General features: G+C 43.3%; 1 protein-coding gene across 1 annotated transcript in view; it reads left to right on the top strand.

Moving 5' to 3' along the window:
- Positions 1-15590: 15590 nt before the first annotated feature.
- LOC125090644 (cytochrome P450 3A12-like) overlaps positions 15591-21977 on the top strand; it is a 48498-nt gene continuing 42111 nt past the window's right edge. Inside the window, exons 1-2 of the mRNA XM_047713505.1 lie at positions 15591-15950; positions 21505-21598. Of these exons, the coding sequence (XP_047569461.1) occupies positions 15880-15950; positions 21505-21598 (165 nt within the window). The 5' untranslated portion in view covers positions 15591-15879. The remainder of the gene's footprint in view (positions 15951-21504; positions 21599-21977) is intronic.

Below are 21977 nucleotides of genomic sequence, written 5' to 3'. Positions count from 1 at the left end.
GAGATAGAAATGTGTGTGTGTGTGTCTGTGTGTGTGCCAGAACACATATCCCCTACCTCTCTCCATGGACAGTTCTTAGAAACAGTCATGTGGTAAGGGCAAAGAGCATACCTACTGCCCAGATCTTGGATCACAAATGTCATTTTCCACTGAAGGGAACTAGGGCTTTTCAGAGAAATGACTGATTCCAGACTGGGAGAGAACATGATGAGCCAGGAGCATCTTGTGCTCCACAATGATGGGGACATGTCCACAGGACACAGAGCTAACATGCAGGGTCTCATCTCATCCACCCCTCAGGCATGATTTGGGCATCGTGATAACTAATGATAGGAAGAGATTATAGCCCATTGAATAAAACTGGACACTCGAGTACACACAGGTGGAGAGAAATACAGGAACAGATTACAATCGATGAGGACACTCACACAGTTTCAAAGTACTACAGCTTCGACACCCATGAGTTCCTGAAGAAAGAGCAGCTCACAGAGCAGAGACCTGGCAGACCAGTGAGCATCATCAGGAACAGGAGGAAGGGATGGAGCATCACCGGAGAGGTTGCAGTGAGAGGAACCCAGCGTCCCCTCTGGGATATTCTTGCCAAGGAGGCAAACCTGAAAAGAAATCCCCCAAATTGTCAGACAGACCTGAATAAAGGAATATCTACCCCTAATTTGTAATTGGTATGTAATCTTCTACAATGTCATGGCCCTGAAAGCAATAAAAAAGTGATACAAAAGAAAGCACAAACCAGGATTGGAGTCACTGGCCCCCAACCCCACCTCACAACAAACAACTGTGGATCAACCTATCCCAGGAAGGGGACCTTTCAAGAGTCTGTCTGAAATTTCCTGATGTGCACTAGTGAGTCATCTGTGGGATAGAAACCCTGCAAGTCCATTCCCCAGAATGAAGGTGTCCTGTCTGAAGCAATGCTTCCTTTTCCCTCTGTTCTCTTCCTGCCCCACTCTCCTCCCTAGAAAACCCTGCATTTGTACACCTCCTGGTAGCATCTGTCGAGTTGGCAGGTGGGATGGTGCCAGTGCATGAATTGCTTAATAAAGCCGATTAGATGTTCAACTTGCTTGCTGGATTTTTTCTTTCCACAAAAACCAGAGACAAAGTAAGGAAGTGTTCCAGACTGAACAAAAGAGACTAAAGAGGGGTGATATGTAACTTCAGTGTGTGAGCAGTGTCCTTCTGCTATGAAGGGCATTATGGGGCTGTTAGGGAAATTGAAGGATCTGACTGTTATTTGCAAAATTTGTCAGCTTCCAATTCCTGACTTTGATAGATTACAGGGGATTATGAAATACTGGATCAGCATTTACTCTGAGATGTATCAGGAACATAGTTTTTGGAAGAGACTCTTCTGGAAGGCTGTGATTGTTTTCAGGAGGAGAGGGTTACAAAAACAGCTTGAGACTACACAGCTCTCTCCATCCTTTGTTGTTGTATGACTTGTATTATTTAATACACACAGTGATTGAGAGATGGGGAACTCTGAGGCTGGAGCTCCTTGGGTTTGAATCCCAGCTCAGTCCGGGGCTGAGTCTAGACCAATCAGAGGCCTTGGGTAAATGAAGAAAAGGTACCCCCTTTGCATAGCTGGGCCCACAAGGTTTGGGCCACATTTCAGCACCTGTGTGCCCCTTAGCTGAATGCCACTGTACACAAGTTAGCCTGGGCTTTGTCATTATCTCAGGTCAGGTCCCTAAAAGTAGAGTCTGAGGTGGGGGTTCTAGAGCAAATGGTCTACTAAGGCAGTGCTCTCAGGAGAAAGGATTGAGGGGAGCTAGGTAGGGCAGGGCATGGAGAACTCTGAAGTCAAATTTTATTACAGAGTCGATATCACTGTGAGGCGGTCACTGGTATTTTGTACCCCATCAGTGGGTCATAGACTGCCCTCCTGCCCCCAGGAGGCACAAACTCCTTGGTGAAGTGGATTCAGTTTGTCCAAGGGCAATTCTCCAGAGAAAGGGGCAGTTTGAGCTCATAAGAGTGAATACTGCCTTCTCCTAACTCCCCATGTCCTCCATGCTATTTGTTATGCTCCACAAAGAAGTGAAACCATATGATACTTTACTCTCTCTGCTTGACTTATTTCACTCAGCATAATCTCTTCCAGTCCTGTCCATGTTGATACAAAAGTTGGGTATTCATCCTTTCTGATGGAGGCACCATACTCCATAGTGTATATGGACCACATCTTCTTTATCCATTCGTCCGTTGAAGGGCATCTTGGTTCTTTCCACAGTTTGGCAACCGTGGCCATTGCTGCTATAAACATTGGGGTACAGATGGCCCTTCTTTTCACTACATCCATATCTTTGGGGTAAATACCCAGTAGTGCAATTGCAGGGTCATAGGGAAGTTCTATTTTTAATTTCTTGAGGAATCTCCACACTGTTCTCCAAAGAGGCTGCACCAACTTGCATTCCCATCGACAGTGTAAGAGGGTTCCCCTTTCTCCACATCCCCTCCAACACATGTTGTTTCCTGTCTTGCTAATTTTGGCCATTCTAACTGGTGTAAGGTGGTATCTCAATGTGGTTTTAATTTGAATCTCCCTGATGGCTAGTGATGATGAACATTTTTTCATGTGTCTGATAGCCATTTGTAGGTCTTCATTGGAGAAGTGTCTGTTCATATCTTCTGCCCATTTTTTGATATGATTATCTGACTATGGACTCTGAAAAACAATCTGAAGGGTTTGAAGAGGTGGGGGGTTGGGAGGTTGGGGGAACCAGGTGGTGGGTATTAGAGAGGGCATGGACTGCATGGAGCACTGGGTGTGGTACAAAAAACAATGAATACTGTTATGCTGGAAAAAAAAAAAGAGTGAATACTGCCAGCAACTGGGGATGAGTATGTTGCCTAGCGACAGGAATCTGGTACCCTCCTCCTCTATAGACACTTTTACAGGGAACTTGGAGTTAATTAGTTAACACCTTCCTGCCTTGGTACTTAGTACCTCAAATTGTGTAAAATAGGGGCAGAATACCAGTGCCTATCTGACAAGATGATGAAACCAGATGATGGGGTATGAGGTCTTTGGGACACAGACCATGGAGCATGCAGCGAGCTCATAATCAATATTGGCTATTACTCTCATAGCTGTATTAGCCTCAGTCCTCTAGAGACCACGTTCATTTGGACATTTGGGCTCTATCCCTGTCAAGTCCAGCTTCAATCTGCCATTTGAGAAAGTAATTGCAGACATCTTTCACAAGGGTTTAACTATGAAGATATTAATGTCTCAGCTGGTGTTGTCCAGGAATTTTCCAAAGAACAATATAAACATCCCCCTTCTAGAAGTGACTTTGTCAGATGATAATCAATACGTGAACCTCACTGAGATGGAGCGGGGTTTCAGCAGGGGCACCCTCATACCCTAGCACTCAGACCCAACAAGAAGTGATGGACTTGACCTCAACGGGACTTGACCTTGCTCTACCTTCCTATCCTAGCTGGAGGAAGAAGGGCTGTCCTTGTCACCACAATCCCTACCCCTTCGGCCCCACAAGAGCTCTGGCAATGAGAAGCCACCACACTTCAAACTCCTGGGTTACTCCAATGGACTCCAGTTTATAACAGTCTTCCCTGCTTCCCCTTTCCTCCTGAAAAAGTACACCTCCCTTTTGTTCTTCAGACTTGGCTGTGGTTGCTGCAGCTTGTTTGTTCTGGATTGCAATTCTCATTTCTTCCTGACTAACTCCCTCTGTGCTATTAGAACAACTGGCAGGTTTTAGTTTTAAGGTTAACAGTCATCACAACTAGGAGCCGGCAGTCTTGGGGCCCGGGATGCACTGCAGTAATATTTCCGTGTTCTGATGGCATCTCTCCAGGACTCTCTTAGAATTGCTTTTCTGGTACCAGAGTTCTGCCTAGTGTGTCTGGTCATCTCCAGGATGTACGGTGTCCAGGATATGTGAAGAGCTCAGATGAGAGCTGCTTAAATTTTTGAGGGTCAAAGACAGGCAGGACCAGAAAAATGTTGAGTCAAAATTAGCTCATTCAGGGGTTTGTTTCCTCTCCTGTGACAGACTGGCTTCTGCAGAATAGGTGACTGTTCATGGGACTGGAAGGACTTGTAGGATGTGTGAACTTCCATATTCACTCTGTAGTCCAAGAATTGTCTTTTCCATGGAATCTTTTTTTAAAATTTTTTATTTTTTCAGCGTAACAGTATTCATTATTTTTGCACCACACCCAGTGCTCCATGCAATCCGTGCCCTCTACAATACCCACCACCTGGATCCCCTAACCTCCCACCCCCCGCCCCTTCAAAACCCTCAGATTGTTTTTCAGAGTCCATAGTCTCTCATGGTTCACCTCCCATGGAATCTTGTTTGAAGATGCAAATTCTTGTTTGTAAATGTAGTACTGTAAGTCTCTATGTGAGTATATAGGATTCTATCATCTATTTACCGGTCTCTATATCTTTATCATTGAATTATATTTACCTATTTATCTGTCTGTCATATATATCCATCTCTATCAATCAATCAATCATCATCATCATCACCATCAATCATTGTTGTACATATCTAGAAAGCAGAAATCCCTCAGAGCTCCAGGCATTCCAGGCCCAGCTGTTTGAGTATCTCCAATCCAGACATGTGAAGAGAGCCTTCAGGATGAACCAGCCCCAGTCTGTCTGCAAGCACATGAGACTCTGAGAAAGGGCTAGCCAGCTGAGTCCAGTCCTTTATTTCATGGGTAAAAGAAAAGATTATATAGTTATTTTCAGTGGTCTGTCATGCTACATTAAATCATTGCAATACCCCTCCTTCACTTCAGTGGAGTCAGGTGTATAGGACCCAGAAGAGAGGTGACTACTGGGAGAAACCAGAGGAAGCCATCACCTTTCAGTTCCTGTGAATCCTGGAGGCAACAGTGGGTTTGTGGATGAGCTCAGAGAAAGGAATGTTTTTGTCTAAGCAGGGGTGGTTCTTGGAGTCCCATGGATCAGGATAAAAGGGAAGAAGGTAGAGGACGGACTTTATTGAGCACCTGTCAACAAGCTGGACCTTCATGACACCAAGGCTGTGTGGCCCTAGCATGCCTCCCAGTAGGGCAACATTGTGGCTGTAAGTAGGGGTAGCCAGCTTTGACAAGCACTGCTGTCTCCTCTTCTGGTGTGTTGTCTCTACTCCATGAACAGGGCTGGCCCAGGAAGCCAGGAGGATATTGTGGGCATGTTGGTGTGTGACTGTAGCCGAATCCTAGGAGAAAAAGATGCTTCCACCTTGCCCCTCTTGGTCACCTGACTGTTGCAAGTCTGCTGCTATGTCGTGAGGACAGTCAAGCAGCCACATGGTACACACCTGAGACCTCCTGCCAGAGTTGGTGCTGACTTCACAGGCCTGCAAGTGAGCTACCTGTGATGTAGCTTCCAGCTCAGTCAAGCCTGCAGAGGATGGCAGCCCCAGCCAATAGCTTGGCCACAGCCTCATGAGAGACTCTGGTCAGAACCACACATTTGAGTCACTTCCAAACTCCTCACCCACAGATTCTGAGATAATAAAATCATTGTTTTATGCCACTGTGTTCTATGGTAATTGATTACAGAGTAGTAACTAATACAGAGACTGAGGAGCTGGGATGTGTTGGATGCCACAGCATAGAACTCAGCAGGGCATCCAGGGATTGATTGTCTGCTGGGCCTGTTGGGCGGAGAGGAGATAGATGGTAGTGGTGGTGGTGTGTTTGTGTCCAGAGGTGTCTATGTTGAGGGGTGTGTGTGTGTGTGTGTGTGTGTGTGTGTGTATGTCTTTTGTATATATGGGAGTGTTTGTTTAGATGTGTGTTTGTGTTTACAGGAGAGCATGTGTGTACAGAAGTTGTGTGTGTTTCTGTGTAGAGGATGTGTGTATATGGGGGCATGTATGTGTATACAGGGGTTTGGATACAAGGGAGTGTGTGAGAATGGGTATGCATACACATAGGCATAGGTAAAGAGGTAGGGTCCCAGCAGTTGTTCTATTGGGAAGCTGAAGAATAATGCCACACTAGGCTGTGCTGGTTGAGGGGCAGTCTCTGCCTGGATCCAAAGCCAGCTGTGCCAAAAAGAGCTGGGGGATCTAGTTATTTCAACCTAAGTGTCAGTTTCCCCATCTGTGATGCAGGGATGATACTAGTGGGCCTGCACATGCCTGTCACAGAGGGCTAGAGAACACACAGCAGTGAATGTGCACTCTCATCAAAGTTGGGGGGTGAGCATTGAGACTGGTCCTGGGTATCAGTGAGAAGGGCCCAGGTCAGCAAGGGCAACTCCCAGTCCTCATAGAACCGTGGACACAGCCACAGAACATCAAGGAACCCTCTGTAGATCCAGAGCAGAGGCCAAGTGTCACCTGTAAAGTCCAGGCAGAGAGAGGTTCTGAGGCCCACTTTCCCAGTTCAGAAGTCACACCCCAAACAGCCTGAGCTCATTCTGGGAGGAGCAAGGAAAGGGAAATGGGGGGTAGAGGAGAGAATCAGAAAGACTGAACTCAGAGAAGATCGTTACCTAAGTGAGACCAAGAAGTTCTTGATGGTAACAAGAAATCCTTCCTCCACAATGTCACCCCAAGAAGGGTCTCATGGGGATGATGATGTCCATGACAAAAAACCAAACAGTTATATTTTCTTTGGACATCTATGTGTTTTCAAGAGCAGTCTGTCTCCCATTTCTGCAGTTGGAAGCATATCACCGTTGATTGAATAACAAAGATGAAATGGAAGACTCAGAGAGCTGGCAAGAGCTCACTGTTGAAGTCAAAGGCTTTAATTTTACAGATTTCTCATTTAATCTTTCTAATAACCCTCTGAAGAAACTGAAGCACAGAGAGGTGACTTGCTTATGGTGAGAGAGTAGAAAAGTTGGATCCTCTGACCTGTGGCCTCACTCACTATGCTGAGCTGCTTCCAGACAATTTCATTAGTCCCAGTGCAGGGCTGGAGCCCACTGGCCCCCAAAGGACAGAGATGGCTTTGTGGCTAGTGCTGACCCCACAGCTGTCCTCTTAGAGCCTATGCAGTGCTGAGCACACAGTGTTCTTCACTTCAGCAAACTATCATGGCTGTTTGTGAAACACACTTGGAAATAGCCTGTGGATTCCACCAGTACCTCTATGGTTTGTCTCTTGGGCACTTCCCAACACCTGCTATCTGAGGTTTATCTGAACCTCAAAAATGCCTAGAGGTCAGCAGGAAGGTACTTGCTCTGGTTTTTGTTTAGATCCGCAAACATTTCCTAGTTACCACTCTGGATCAGGTCCAAATGTGCCCTGTAGGCAGGGCAAAGTCCAGACCTATGGCTAGACTCATTAGATTCAATATGGTGGAAGGTCATCTGAGGTGGATTGAGAGTACAGAGAAGGATCACTTGTCTCCAGAGGGGATTGGGAGGAGCTGATACCTTGTCTGAGGCTTGTAAAAATTTATCTTTAAGAATAAATATATATAGATGTGAATGCTTTAGAAAGTTGAACCAGTACTATAGTGGTTATAACAAAGGTAGTGACACCTTTGCCCCACCTGATCTCTTTCTTAGTTTTCTCCCTCATCTTGGCAGAGGCCATTCCCTTGTAACTTTCAGAAGAATGATGTGGAGGAATAAATTTTTCTTAAGAATGTGTCTGTCTGAAAATATCTCTGCTCTACCCTCTTGCTTGATGGATGCAAGGTGGGCTAGAACTTTCTCTGTGAAGTTGAAGACATAGAGACTTGTCTCTAGTATCACTGTTGAGAAAATAAGTACCCTTCTGGTTTCTGATTCCTTGTATGGGAATCCTTGTGCTTGCTCCCCTCACTCTCTTTGCAAGCATTTGGGATCTTCTTTTTGTCCCTGGTGTTCTGAAAGTTGATTACAGTGTGCCTTCATGGATCTGCTGTCATCCATTATGCTAGGCAGAGGTGTCCAAGAAGCCTCTCTGCAATGAGGCAAATGTTCTGTATCTGTGTTGTCCACCATGGTTGCCTCTGGCCACATGAAGCTACTGTCCCTTGAAATGTGGCTGGTGTGGCTAAGGAACTGTATTTCTGATTTTATCTATTTTTAATAAATCTAAGTCTAAATGTAACATGCCACATGTGTCCAGGGGCTGTGTATTGGACAACACAGTGAATGGCCTTTCATTCTGGAGACTTGCTCCTCAATCCTGGGAAATTTTCTTGAATTATTTCTTTCATTTTGTCCTTTCTTTGTTCAGAAGCTCCTATGGTCAGATAATGGGACTCCTTGATTATTCTCTAGTTTTCCTACCTTTTCCCTACCTTTTTTTTTGGAGTGAATTACTCACATAAAATTAACCTACTGAACATGTCTTTATTTAAAGTTTTGCTCCGTTATGCTTCATTTATTTTTTTCTGATTGACTTATTTTTATTTATTTATTCTTTTTAGTTCCAGATAAATAGGTCAGTTATTTGTCAGTTGCATATAATACCCATTGCTGATTACATCAAGTACCTTCCTTAATACTCAACACCCAGTGACCCTGTCCCCGACCCACCTCCCCTCCAGCAACCCTCAGTTGGTTTCCTATGGTTAAGAGTCTCTTAGCGTTTGTCTCCTCTCCTAATTTTGTCTTATTTTATTTTTCCCGCCCTTCCCCTACGATCCTCTGTTTTGTTTCTAAAAGTCCACATATGAATGAAACTGTATGATAATCCCCTTATTCTGATGGACTTATTTTGCCTAGCATAACACCCTCTAGTTCCATGCAAGATCAGATGTCCATCAATAGATGAATGGATAAAGAAGTGGTATATATACACAATGGAATGTTACCCACACACCAAAAGGATGGACTCTTACCATTTCCCTCCTTGATTTCTTTGCATTAATATTGATTTTTTAAAACAATGTGTTCAAATCAAGTGTGTTATTTGTATAATTACTGATAATTTGGCAATTTTGCCCTTAAATGGAAAGTGTCACTCTCTTCTCTGGTCCTAGTCCTGCCTGGAATCTGACTGAATTTTCTAAAACACTGTGTTGGTAAAGAGAGCACTGTTTGGTGCTTTTGGAGTTTAAGTTTTCTTGACCCACAAGGCCCTCCACTTAGGGATCTGTTTAGAGACAAATTCTGCCCACTAGGAAAGGAGGACAAGTGGGTTCTCATCCTAGAATTTCTTTAGATCCTACAGAGGTGGGGAAAAATGAGGTGTGGTTGTCTTGCTCTCTGTCCTGTGTTTACACAGCTGGACAGACACTGCAGGCTCCAATTAGAATCTGGGAAATGAAGTTTCTAAACATTTATGTCCTCAGTGGCTCCTCATCCTCACATGGAAAAAAAAGAGCCATTTACACACAATTGATAAGGAAAAAGGTCAATAGTCCACATCCAGTGAACTCTCACCTTTTTAGTTATGTTTCATTTAAAACTTGAACTCATGTTTTCTCCTCCTACTAAAAGAAATGGCATTGCATCATTTGGGGTTACTCTATAACTCTTGACCTGTCTCAGCCACCAGTTGAACTGTTTCTGAGTTCGTATTCAGTGAATCATTCTAAAGGGACTGTGTGGGTCAGATATCTGGCTGGGCAAAGTCAACAGATAAACCAAATACCATTACTTTATAGCAGGTTTTGATTTATAGCTTGATAGTTGTGTGGTTATTTGTTTAGTGTCTCTCATCTCTTTAGAGTGTCAAGTTCATAAGGCAAGGATTTTGACTTTTTAATATTTAGTGCTTGGCCCATGGACTGAATGCAGCAGGTATAGAACCCAAGCAATCCTGAATGACAGCGGGAGAGGGGACCCACCTCCTCCAATGGCAGAAATGTCCATGGACCTGTTACTTACCTCATCACTGCCACACCAACGTCAAGGCCCAGCCAATAACACTTAAATACCACCTGGTTATCCAGAAATGGCAAGATCTAGTTTGGCCTTACTGAAAGAATGGGAGCTTGACAGCTTAAGAACAGACACATAATCTTGCTTTCATTTTGTACACTTGAGATTGTGACCTGTGAAATTTGAATGTAATGCACAAATCATTCCAGAACAACACTGGCTCCTCTACCACGAGCAGTTCTCTTGGCCAGTAGAAATCAGGCCCAGCTTCTGAGAAGAGGCGCCATATGGGCTCATGATATAAAGGGATGGGACTATTAGACAGCCAGGGCTCATGGCATCACTGACATTCTGACAACCTGTCCATCTACACTGATATCTGAGCCTACATCTTCCCTGAATGGTAGTTGAGATTCAATTTTGACCAATATCTAGGAAGACTGAGAAAGCAGATGAATCTTTCACTGTTGAGGAGGATACATAGTTTCTTTCTTTGGCTGTATATAGCTATCTATTAGATTCTTCTATCTTCATCCGGAATCATGTCTGAGTCTTAGTTATATTTCTTTTTTTTAATCATTTTTAAAATTTATTTCCAACTTAACAGTATTCATTGTTTTTGTACCACACCCAGTGCTCCATGCAATCTGTGCCCTCTTTAATACCCACTACCTGGTTCCCCCAAACTCCCATCCCCCCCACTTCTTCAAACCCTTCAGATTGTTTTTCAGAGTCCGTAGTCTCTCATTGTTCACCTCCCCTTCCAATTTCCCCCAACTCCCTTCTCCTAACTCCCCATGTCCTCCATGCTATTTGTTATGTTCCACAAATAAGTGAAACCACATGATAATTGACTCTCTCTGCTTGACTTATTTCACTCAGCATAATCTCTTCCAGTCCGTTCCATGTTGATACAAAAGTTGGGTATTCATCCTTTCTGATGGATGCATAATACTCCATAGTGTATATGGACCACATCTTCCTTATCCCTTCGTCCGTTGAAGGGCGTCTTGGTTCTTTCCACAGTTTGGTGACCATGGCCATTGCTGCTATAGACATTGGGGTACAGATGGCCCTTCTTTTCACTACATCTGTATCTTTGGGGTAAATACCCAGGGTGCAATTGCAGGGTCATAGGGAAGCTTTATTTTTAATTTCTTAAGGAATCTCCACACTGTTCTTCAAAGAGGCTGCACCAACTTGCATTCCCACCAACAGTGTAAGAGGGTTCCCCTTTCTCCACATCCCCTCCAACACATGTTGTTTCCTGTATTGCTAATTTTGGCCATTCTAACTGGTGTCAGGTGATATCTCAATGTGGTTTTAATTTGTATCTTCCTGATGGCTAATGATGATGAACATTTTTTCATGTGTCTGATAGCCATTTGTATGTCTTCGTTGGAGAAGTGTCTGTTCATATCTTCTGCCCATTTTTTGATATGATTATCTGTTTTGTGTGTGTTGAGTTTGAGGAGTTCTTTATAGATCCTGGATATCAATCTTTTGTCTGTACTGTCATCTGCAAATATCTTCTCCCATTCCGTGGGTTGTCTCTTTGTTTTGTTGACTGTTTCCTTTGCTGTGCAGAAGTTTTTGATTTTGATGAAGTCCCAAAAGTTCATTTTGGCTTTAGTTTCCTTTGCCTTTGGAGACATATCTTGAAAGAAGTTGCTGGGGCTGATATCGAAGAGATTACTGCCTATGTTCTCCTCTAGGATTCTGATGGATTCCTGTCTCACGTTGAGGTCTTTTATCCATTTTGAGTTTATCTTTGTGTATGGTGTAAGAGAATGGTCGAGTTTCATTCTTCTACATATAGCTGCCCAGTTTTCCCAGCACCATTTATTGAAGAGACTGTCTTTTTTCCACTGTATCTCTTTTCCTGTTTTGTCGAAGATTATTTGACCATAGAGTTGAGGGTCCATATCTGGGCTCTCTACTCTGTTCCACTGGTCTATGTGTCTGTTTTTATGCCAGTACGATGCTGTCTTGGTGATCACAGCTTTGTAGTAAAGCTTGAAATCAGGTAATGTGATGCCCCCAGTTTTATTTTTGGTTTTCAACATTTCCTTAGTGATTCGGGGTCTCTTCTGGTTCCATACAAATTTTAGGATTATTTGCTCCAGCTCTTTGAAAAATACCGGTGGAATTTTGATTGGAATGGCATTAAAAGTATAGATTGCTCTAGGCAGTATAGACATTTTAACAATGTTTATTCTTCCGATCCAAGAGCATGGAATGGTCTTCCATCTTTTTGTGTCTTCTTCAATTTCTTTCATGAGTGTTCTGTAGTTCCTCAAGTACAGATCCTTTACCTCTTTGGTTAGGTTGATTCCCAGGTATCTTATGGTTCTTGGTGCTATAGTAAATGGAATCGATTCTCTAATTTCCCTTTCTGTATTTTCACTGTTAGTGTATAAGAAAGCCACTGATTTCAGTACATTGACTTTGTATCCTGCCACGTTGCTGAATTGCTGTATGAGTTCTAGTAGTTTGGGGGTGGAGTCTTTTGGGTTTTCCATATAAAGAATCATGTCATCTGCGAAGAGAGAGAGTTTGACTTCTTCATTGCCAATTTGGATACCTTTTATTTCTCTTTGTTGACTGATTGCTGTTGCTAGGACTTCCAATACTATGTTGAACAAGAGTGGTGAGAGTGGGCATCCTTGTCGTGTTCCTGATCTCAATGGGAAGGCTGCAAGCTTTTTCCCATTGAGGATGATTGCTGTGGGTCTTTCATAGATAGATTTGATGAAGTTCAGGAATGTTCCCTCTATCCCTATACTTTGAAGCATTTTAATCAGGAACGGATGCTGGATTTTGTCAAATGTTTTTTCTGCATCAATTGAGAGGACCATGTGGTTCTTCTCTCTTCTCTTATTAATTTGTTCTATCACATTGATTGATTTGCGAATGTTGAACCATCCTTGTAGCCCAGGAATGAATCCCACCTGGTCATGGTGGATAATCTTTTTAATGTGCTGTTGGATCCTGTTTGCTAGGATCTTGTTGAGAATCTTAGCATCCATATTCATCAGTGATATTGGTCTGAAATTCTCCTTTTTGGTAGGGTCTTTGCCTGGTTTGGGGATCAGGGTAATGCTGGCTTCATAGAAAGAGTCTGGAAGTTTTCCTTTTGCTTCAATTTTTTGAAACAGCTTCAGGAGAATAGGTGTTATTTCTTCTTTGAAAGTTTGGTAGAATTCCCCAGGGAATCCATCAGGTCCTGGGCTCTTGTTTTTTGGGAGGTTTTTGATCACTGCTTCAATCTCATTACTAGATATCAGTCTATTTAGGTTTTCGATTTCTTCCTGGTTCAATTTTGGGAGTTTATAGTTTTCCAGGAATGCATCCATTTCATCTAGGTTGCTTAGCTTATTGGCATATAACTGTTGATAATAACTTCTGATGATTGTTTCTACTTCCTTGGTGTTAGTTGTGATCTCTCCCTTTTCATTCATAATTTTATGAATTTGAGCTTTCTCTCTTTTCTTTTGGATTAGTGTGGCCAATGGTTTATCGATCTTATTGATTCTTTCAAAAAACCAGCTTCTAGTTTCATTGATACATTCTACTGTATCTCTGGTTTCTACCTCATTGATCTCAGCTCTGATCCTTAGTTATATTTCTACCCCACACATTAGAGCAGAGAATGGAAAGTACATGATGAGTATAGTGCAGGACAGAGTAGATGAGAGCCATGGGGTGTTTGGGGTGTTCTTCTGACACATGGTGTCTTCCTTCACACCTTCTGTACAACTCTGAGGATGCAAGTTTCCTCATGTCAGGCCTTCCCTTCTGGGGAAGGGTGGGGTGCAATGCTCAAGCCTCTGTTATCCCCTTGCAGACAATGCCATTTGTACTGGATCGGTGCTGGCTGCATATCAGCCCCCAGCAATAACTAGCCTATCACTGTTGGGATAGATCCATCCAGCTGGGGCAGGTGGTGAGGTGACAAAGGCAGGTGGATGCTCAGATTAGACTTAGTTATGAAATCATCATAACTGAGTATGCATTTTGAACAAGGATGAAACCACATTAGTTTCCACAGATGCCCGATTTTCAAGTAAAATAAGAAAGGCTTGGTGTTGGTCACCTGAGTGGCTCAGCTGATAAAGCGACTGCCTTCAGCGCAGATCATGATCTTGGAGTCCTGCGATTGAGTCCCACATTGGGCTCCATGCTCAGCAGAGAGTCTGCTTCTTCTGCTGACCTCTCTCCTCTCATGCTCTCTCTCTCATTCTCTCTTTCTCTCTCAAATAAATAAACAACATCTTAAAAAAATGAAAGGCTTTGTGTTTATGTGAGAGAAGTAACATGTCTAGATTATCAGATGACAGGAATCTCCCTAGTTTGTGTGTTCTGTGTACCTCTCTGCTGGGGAGGATAGGGAGGGAGATCCCACACAAGAATACCCTTACTACAATCTTGACTAGCTTCTGTCTTCCCTGTTAAGATGAGGTGGAGTAAGAACTGTTCTGGAAGACCCCCAGGGAAGCTGCTGTGTGGGTCACCATGAGGTTAGGGACAGAATTTTAACCAGTTTGCTGGTGCAGCCTAGGTCACACTATTTCCTAGAGTGACCCTTATCAGGGAAAGGGAAGCACTGAATACAGGTATTTTAGAGCACAGACATTTCAGTCTCTCTTCAAGTTTATTTACACTATGTTTTTGTTATCAGTGGCTGCTGGAAACCCAATGCAGTCAGTAAGTCTCAGTTTCTGTATCTGTAAACAGGGATAATAGCATGACCTCATGGAATGGTGCCCAGTGAAGGTACCAAAAGGGGGCAGAAATATTTCAGAATTCCTGGGACTCTCTCTCCTACTTTATCTGGGGATCATCTTCCAGCTTTCTATGTCTGTCCTTTGTTGCTATTCAAAATTTCAGTCAGTTATTTCTTAATTTTTAAAAAAAGTTCTTATTTACTTGAGAGAGAGAGAGCACGAGCACTAGAATGGGTAGACAGAGCAGCAGACAGAGGGAGAGAGAGAGAAGCAGACTCCCTGTCGAGCAGGGAACCTGATGTGGGGTTCAATTTCAGGACCCCAGGACCACAACCTGAGCCAAAGGCAGGTGTTTATCCAGCCGAGTCTCTAGGAGCCATTAATTATCTATTTGTAGGGCTCCATTGTACCCTGGATTCCATAGGTATACCACATAATCTACAGTTTCTCAGGCCTTGTAGACAAAGAACATGGGTCAGACTTATGATAATGAGCGGGTATAATTTCCAGACTATGTTCTCAGACCATTCCCATTAGTAATGTCGCCTGGTCACCAAAGACCCACAGGCAAGGACACAGGGAGCCCAGTAATTTCACCTCTACCATCTCAACTCTACCAACCTTTCTGGTTGTCCTCTGAGCTTATAGTGCTTCGAGGGGGACTAGGTTCATAATGTTGATTAGTACACAGACTGTGCCCTTGAGAAGCTCTCTGTAAGGCTAATAGATGTCCAGGGCCTGGAAGGTAGAAAAGGTAATAATAGAACAGGGACTGGGGGACAGAAATTTCCCAGAGGATGAAGTGGTTATATCTGTTCAAGGATATTGAGGAGGAAAGACTCTAACAGAGGGGATTCTGTTGGATCTAGGTTTGAAGGATGAAGAGGATCCTTGTGGAGGGTGTAGGGGGCATTTCTAGGCACAGAGTACTACATCAGTAAAGAGGTGTAGATCTGTCCATTCTTGTTTGAAGAGTTTCAAGTATTTAGAGGTGCAAGGAGCCATGCTGACAAGGACAGGTTAGAGATTTAAGGAGTGACTTTAATGAGTTTCTGTAACCTTTGAGATAACTGATAACATTGAGTTGTTTATTGATTTCCCACAGGGTATGAACTCATAGAAGGTCAAACGTGGAGTGTCCAGGATGCTTTGTCAGCACTCATGGCTGGGGAGCACCTGTGGGTGGAGCTCAGGTGGCCGCGCTACTGGCTGTTACTCCAGCCCCGCCCCCTTTTCAATATATACATCCCAGCCTCACTGAATCACGGCTGGTGAGAGGGGAAGCTCCGCACCCACAGGCCGGCAAGGACTAGCACACACTGCTGAACGGAAGCAGAGAGAATTCACAGAGGAAAAGTGGCCATGGACCTGATCCCAAGCTTTTCCATGGAAACCTGGCTTCTCCTGGCTACCAGCCTGGTCCTCCTTTATCTGTGAGTAACTGTCCAGGTTCATTGCTTCTGGAACCCTGGACTTGGTTTGCTAATCAGCATCCACCCCATTTTCCTTTTCTGCTTGGAGGATCAAAAGAGTTAACAAAGGGGAAGTTGCTTAAGTGTTGGCCACCACAAACATGCTAGGAACACATAAGAGGTTATTATTGACCTCACCAGATTGAAGGAGTGTCTCCCTCACCCCAACTCCAGTTGCTGTAGCCAGGAGGTAGAATGACATTATTTACATCTAGGGATGAGCTTCTGATTGACTAGCAGCTTGGACCTAGACTAATCAATCATAATTCGGCAGAGGCAGAGTAAAGTCACCAGGTCTGGTGTTCTGGGGTCCTCAAGCCCTTCCCAAGCTGTGGGGATTCTAGATGCTGAGGGAGTGGCTGGAGTCTTTGTCTCATTATCTTCACCTTCTCCTCTCTGTTCACTATAGAGAGCATGTAGAAGGATGGAGCCTGTGTCATTTAGATGGTTCCTGCTCCCCTCCCTCCACTACCAAGCATGATGTACACAAAGCACCTGTTGCAACCAGACTTACAGGGGGGTTGAACATGTCTCACCTTCCTCTCTCGACTGGGCTCTTCCTTCTTTTCTGCCCTTCTCCTGGCCATAGCCTCCTCCCCCCATAATATACGTAATATATAATATATACATACTATACCCCTAAATGAGCATCTTTAGAGTTGAGAAGACATGGCAGATTTCTTAACATTTTATTCATCTCACCTTTTCTTTCCAGTCTCTGGGAGGGTTTGCATCAGTATGGAGATTTCTTTACTCATGATATGAAATCTGCCAGTGGACACAATGACTGAGTCCTGAAAGCCAATTTGGATTTTGAATTGTTTTTACCTTTATGTTATAGTACAGTAGGAAGAATCAAACCATCTATCAGAGGACTTCCTTTCAGTGGTGGGTTTTCCAGCATCATGGAACAGGTTGGGAAGGGACATAGTTTCACAGTGGGGGTAGAGACAGACCGTTGATGTCACATTTGATCTCTGTCTCAATTTCACATTCTTTAAGTGTAGGAAATCATGAGGATATGAACATATAATATGGAAACCTCATTTTCATTTCCTGAGAGAAAGGTTAGTAATGCCAGGTATTGTGGCAACACATATTCTGTGTGATAACATTTGAGGGGTGGTGGACAGAGAGAGAGAAGACTAGAAGATATATTTGAGCAAATCATAGCTGTGAATTTTCCTGTTCTGGGGAATGAAACAAGCATTCGTGTCCTAGAGGAAGAGAGGAACCCCAAGATCAAGGAGGAAGAGATTCCTTTCATACAGAGGGAGGAACATCAGAATAATGTAAGACTTGTCCACAGAGACCTGGAAAGCCAGAAAGGGCTGACAAGACACATTCAGCATACTAAATGAGAAGAACATGGAGCCAAGAATACTTTATCTGGCAAGGCTGTTATTTAGAATGACGGAAAGCTAAAGAGTTTCCAAGAACAGCAGAAACTGAAAGAATATGTGGCCACTGAGCCATCCCTGCAAGAAATATTCAGGGGGGTTCTATAAAAGGAGAAAGACCCCCAAGAGTGATATAAAAGAGAAATTTATGGATACAATCTATAGAAATAAGGACTTCACAGGCAACATGATGACAATAAAATCATGTCTTTCAATAATCACTCAACGTGAATGGCCTAATGCTCCCATAAAATGGCACAGGGTTGCAGATTGGATAATAAGACAGGACCCATCCATATGCTGTCTACGAAAGACTCTAAAAAAGTCTCTACAAAAGAAAGACTCTACAAAAGATTCTAAAGAACCTATAGATACTTCCAGACTGAAGGTGAAGGGATGAAGAACCATCTTTCATTCCAACAGACCTCAAAAGAAAACTGGGGTAGCAATTCTCATATCAGACAAATTAGATTTTAAGCTAAAGACTGTGGTTAGAGATACAGAAGGACACTATATCATTCTTTTTAAAAAAGATTTTATTTATTTATTTGTCAGAGAGAGAGAGAGAGAGAGAGCGAGCACAGGCAGACAGAGTGGTAGAGGGAGAAGCAGGCTCCCTGCGGAGCAAGGAGCCCGACGCGGGACTCGATCCCAGGACGCTGGGATCATGACCTGAGCCAAAGGCAGCTGCTTAACCAACTGAGCCACCCAGGCATCCCAGGACACTATATCATTCTTTTTTTTTTTTAAGATTTTATTTATTTATTTGTCAGAGAGAGAGAGAGAGAGAGCACAGGCAGACAGAGTGGCAGGCAGAGGCAGAGGGAGAAGCAGGCTCCCCACAGAACAAGGAGCCCGATGCGGGACTCGATCCCAGGACACTGGAATCATGACCCGAGCTGAAGGTAGCGGCTCAACCAACTGAGCCACCCAGGTGTCCCCACTATATCATTCTTAAAGGGTCTATACAACCAGGAGATCTAACAACTGTAAATATCTGTGCCCACAACATGGGAGCAGCCAACTACATAAGCCAATTGTTAACCAAAGTAAAGAGACATATTGACAATAATACGTTAATAGTAGGAGATCTCAATACTCCATCTCAGTAAGAGACAGATAATCTAAGCAGAAAATCAGCAAAGAAACAAGAGCTTTGAATGACACACTGGACCAGATGGACCTCACAGATATATACAGAACATTCCACTCTGAAACAACAGACTACTCACTCTTCTTGAGCGCATTGAACTTTCTCTAGAATAGACCATATACTGGGTCACAAATCAGGTCTCAACTGATACCAAAAGACTGAGATTTTCCCCTGCATATTCTCAGACCACAGTACTTTGAAACTGGAACTCCATCACAAGAAAAAGTTTGGAGGAAATTAAAACACTGGGAAGCTAAAGACCATCCTGCTCAAGAATGTTTGAGTCAACCAGGAAATCAAAGAAGAACTTAAACAATTCATGAAAACCAATGGGAATGAAAACACTCCAGGCCAAAACCTATGGGATACAGCAAATGCAGTCCTAAGGGGGGAATACATAGCTACTCAATCCTCACTCAAAAAACCCCAGAAAAATCCCAAATACAAAAACTATCTTTACATATTAAATAACTGGTGAATAAACAACAAATTCAGCCTGACCCATGCTCAAGGAGGGAAATAGTTAAGATTAGCACAGAGATCAATGAGTTAGAAACCAGACATACAAAAGATTAATTGATATAGTTTAATTTCATTCTATTTAATAATAGGTTTTCTACTGAGATAAGACTATTCCCAGCATGTTCTTTCTGAAAACACAACAGGGTTGTTGGTTCAGCTTTTGTGACTATAAAGGTACATATCTAACCTTAGCCTTCTAGAGTAATGTTGGCATTATGAATTTGGTGTACCCACACGTATTTCTGTGGCCTAGATTATATATTTTTTAGATACATGGACCCAGCAGATTATTTTAACCTCCCTGCACAGGTGACTAGTGAGACTGTGAGCCAGTACTGATGTGAGAAGCATCCAGGTAGGACTCTGGGATGGAGTAGGAGAATATTCCTCCTTCAGAGCAGACCTCTGAGAGATACTCCTTGATCCTGTCCTATAGAAGATTGTCATGGGACCACAGGATTAGCATCTCATCTGCTAGAGGCCAAGAGACAGGACCATTATATATATGTCACACTGTGTGAAGTCTGTCTGGCAGTGGGTCTGTCCCTGGATACTGTCACCACCAGGCAAACAACCATGTAGACTTAGAAGACACTGGTATGCCAGGTGTTATTGCCTATAGACAATACCTTCCACATGCCAGTGTAATGTAAAGGCAAGAAAAATGAGTGGCTTTATTTTAACTCCCTCATTTGTACCAAAAGCAACATGACTCTACCAAGAAGAGGGAGACTGGAAACCATCAGAAAAATTTACCCAGCCCACCCTCTGCTCCTTCGTATGGAGCCATGTGAGTTTAGACACTAGACCAGATCATTCCTTGGGTCACATCACTCACTTGCTTGGCCTCACTTGGGAGTTCGTGGAGCATGTCAAATGTTCAGAAACAGGAATTGATAATTTGTGGTGGTGAGGCAAAGAAGGAATGGAGGTGGGATGAGGCCACTCCGGCTTCTGGCAGTTGGTGTTCCTGTGTCCAACTGTTCTGGAGGAAGGATCCAAACACCCAACTGTTCCTGGCTGAGGTGCCTCTGCTGGTTCCTCAAACTCAGTTCCTCTCATGCAATTTTGGGGAATTATTTGATTATATAAGATTGCTGGATTTGTACAGAGTATCTGGAACCTGTAGTGCCTTTAAGGTTAGCCTCCAGAGAAGAGGAGACAAGGTCTTAATTCTAATCTTGGAATATGTTATTATTACTCATTTTATGTTGCATAACATGATTCTGCTGTTAACTAGAGGTATCTGGACTTTGGAAGGCCCCTTATCAGTCAGCTTAAACACCTACAGGGCTTGTTGAGCCATTTCTTCCAAACATTCTTTTGTAGAACACTTTCCTAATTTGCCTCTATGGGTTTAGCTGTAGGCCTAGCAAGTTATGATTAAAATGGTTTCTGGCAGCTTCTTCCCTCAACCTGTCTTCTTCCTCCACTCTGCCATCTCTCAGCAATACGTAAGTGTAAATCTTGCAAGGATCCAGAATCCTAATTGTGGGATTCCACACATGACCCATGAAAGATGATCATAGACAAGCTTGCTGTAGGGTGTACAATCCAGAATGGGTTTCTGAGACAGCTGATGCACAGAGTCAGTAAATGAACTGCTTTGCAAGTGACCATCTTGAAAAAAAAAAAAAGAGTGTATCTGTTGATACACTGGTTGAAGGACCAGATGCCATAAGGGGAAGAATGGTTTGGAAACATATTGTTTCCTTACTGATTCTTTTATATGGTATTATTTAGGGCACCTATGGGTCAGTCCCCTTCTCTGTAGCTCAAGAGAACCAGAGCACCTGACAACAGAGACTTGGGTGGAGCTGAAAGCATCTCACTTTTCAATGAGTCCAGTGGAGCCTTGGACACATGGTATAGAAAGAGAAAACTGTTGTTCAAGGTGTCTCAATGAAGATAGATTTAAGAAGGACCAGATTTCACACAGTGATAGGTCCTACAAGGAAGGTAAAACACAAAAGTCTCTGAGCAAACTGCAACACACTTTCATGGTAGGTTCTCACAAACCCTCTATTATTGAGTGGATATAATTAAACAAAATCTCATTATCAGAACAGAAAGAAATTTTTCTTCTCCATAGAGAAAGTTATAGAAGAGTCATTTACTAAATAGACATGGGTGAATTTTCTGGAAGAAATCAGCCTTGAAGGAGCACTCAAGTGTGGAAACACTTATCAAGTCTTCACTTTAGGATTGGGACCGTGAAGATTTAAGCTGCTCTTACCCCATCATCATTATGTTTTGTGGGGCTCACAGTGGAGGAGGGAAAGGAGATGATGAGTCAATGTAATTATTGCTGTTGAAATTGATCTTATTTCTTGCCTATATGTTACCTCCCTCCCTTGCCTGCCCAGCTCTATGTTAGTGACTAGCCAGCCTCAGCTTATGCCACCATTCCTGTGACCTGGCTTTCTCTTTCACTTCATAGATATGGGACCACCACACATGGACTTTTTAAGAAGCTGGGAATTCCTGGGCCAAAACCTCTGCCTTTTGTGGGAACTGCTCTGGCCTACCGTAAGGTGAGTGTTCTTTGAGATCCCTCTTTTGCATCTTACATTTGCTAATCCTAGCTTAACTCCATAGTGAATACTCTCCTCCTCAGGAGAAGTACTTAGGTTTCAGACTTCCCAGAAGTGGTGTCACAGGCACCACCCAACACTTGGCCAGGTCTACCCCAGGGCTCTATTCTCTGCTGTTTGGAGCCTCAGAGTTTGCCTCAGTGGGCAGCCCAGCTCTCTGGCTGCTTCAACCCAGGACTTACTGTTCTAGCTTGTGAGCATCGGGAAGAAGCTTTTATTTCTGGTAGGTGCAAATTCCCAGGAAGGCACTACCATACTTGGTATGAGTAGAAAAGTATCAAGGGGGTCCATGCTAGTGGTCCATTATGCTGTGTATGCT

This window comes from Lutra lutra, chromosome 18, assembly GCF_902655055.1.
Source record: "Lutra lutra chromosome 18, mLutLut1.2, whole genome shotgun sequence".
Taxonomy (NCBI): Eukaryota; Metazoa; Chordata; class Mammalia; order Carnivora; family Mustelidae; genus Lutra; species Lutra lutra.
This window is presented reverse-complemented; position numbering and strand designations above follow the sequence as displayed.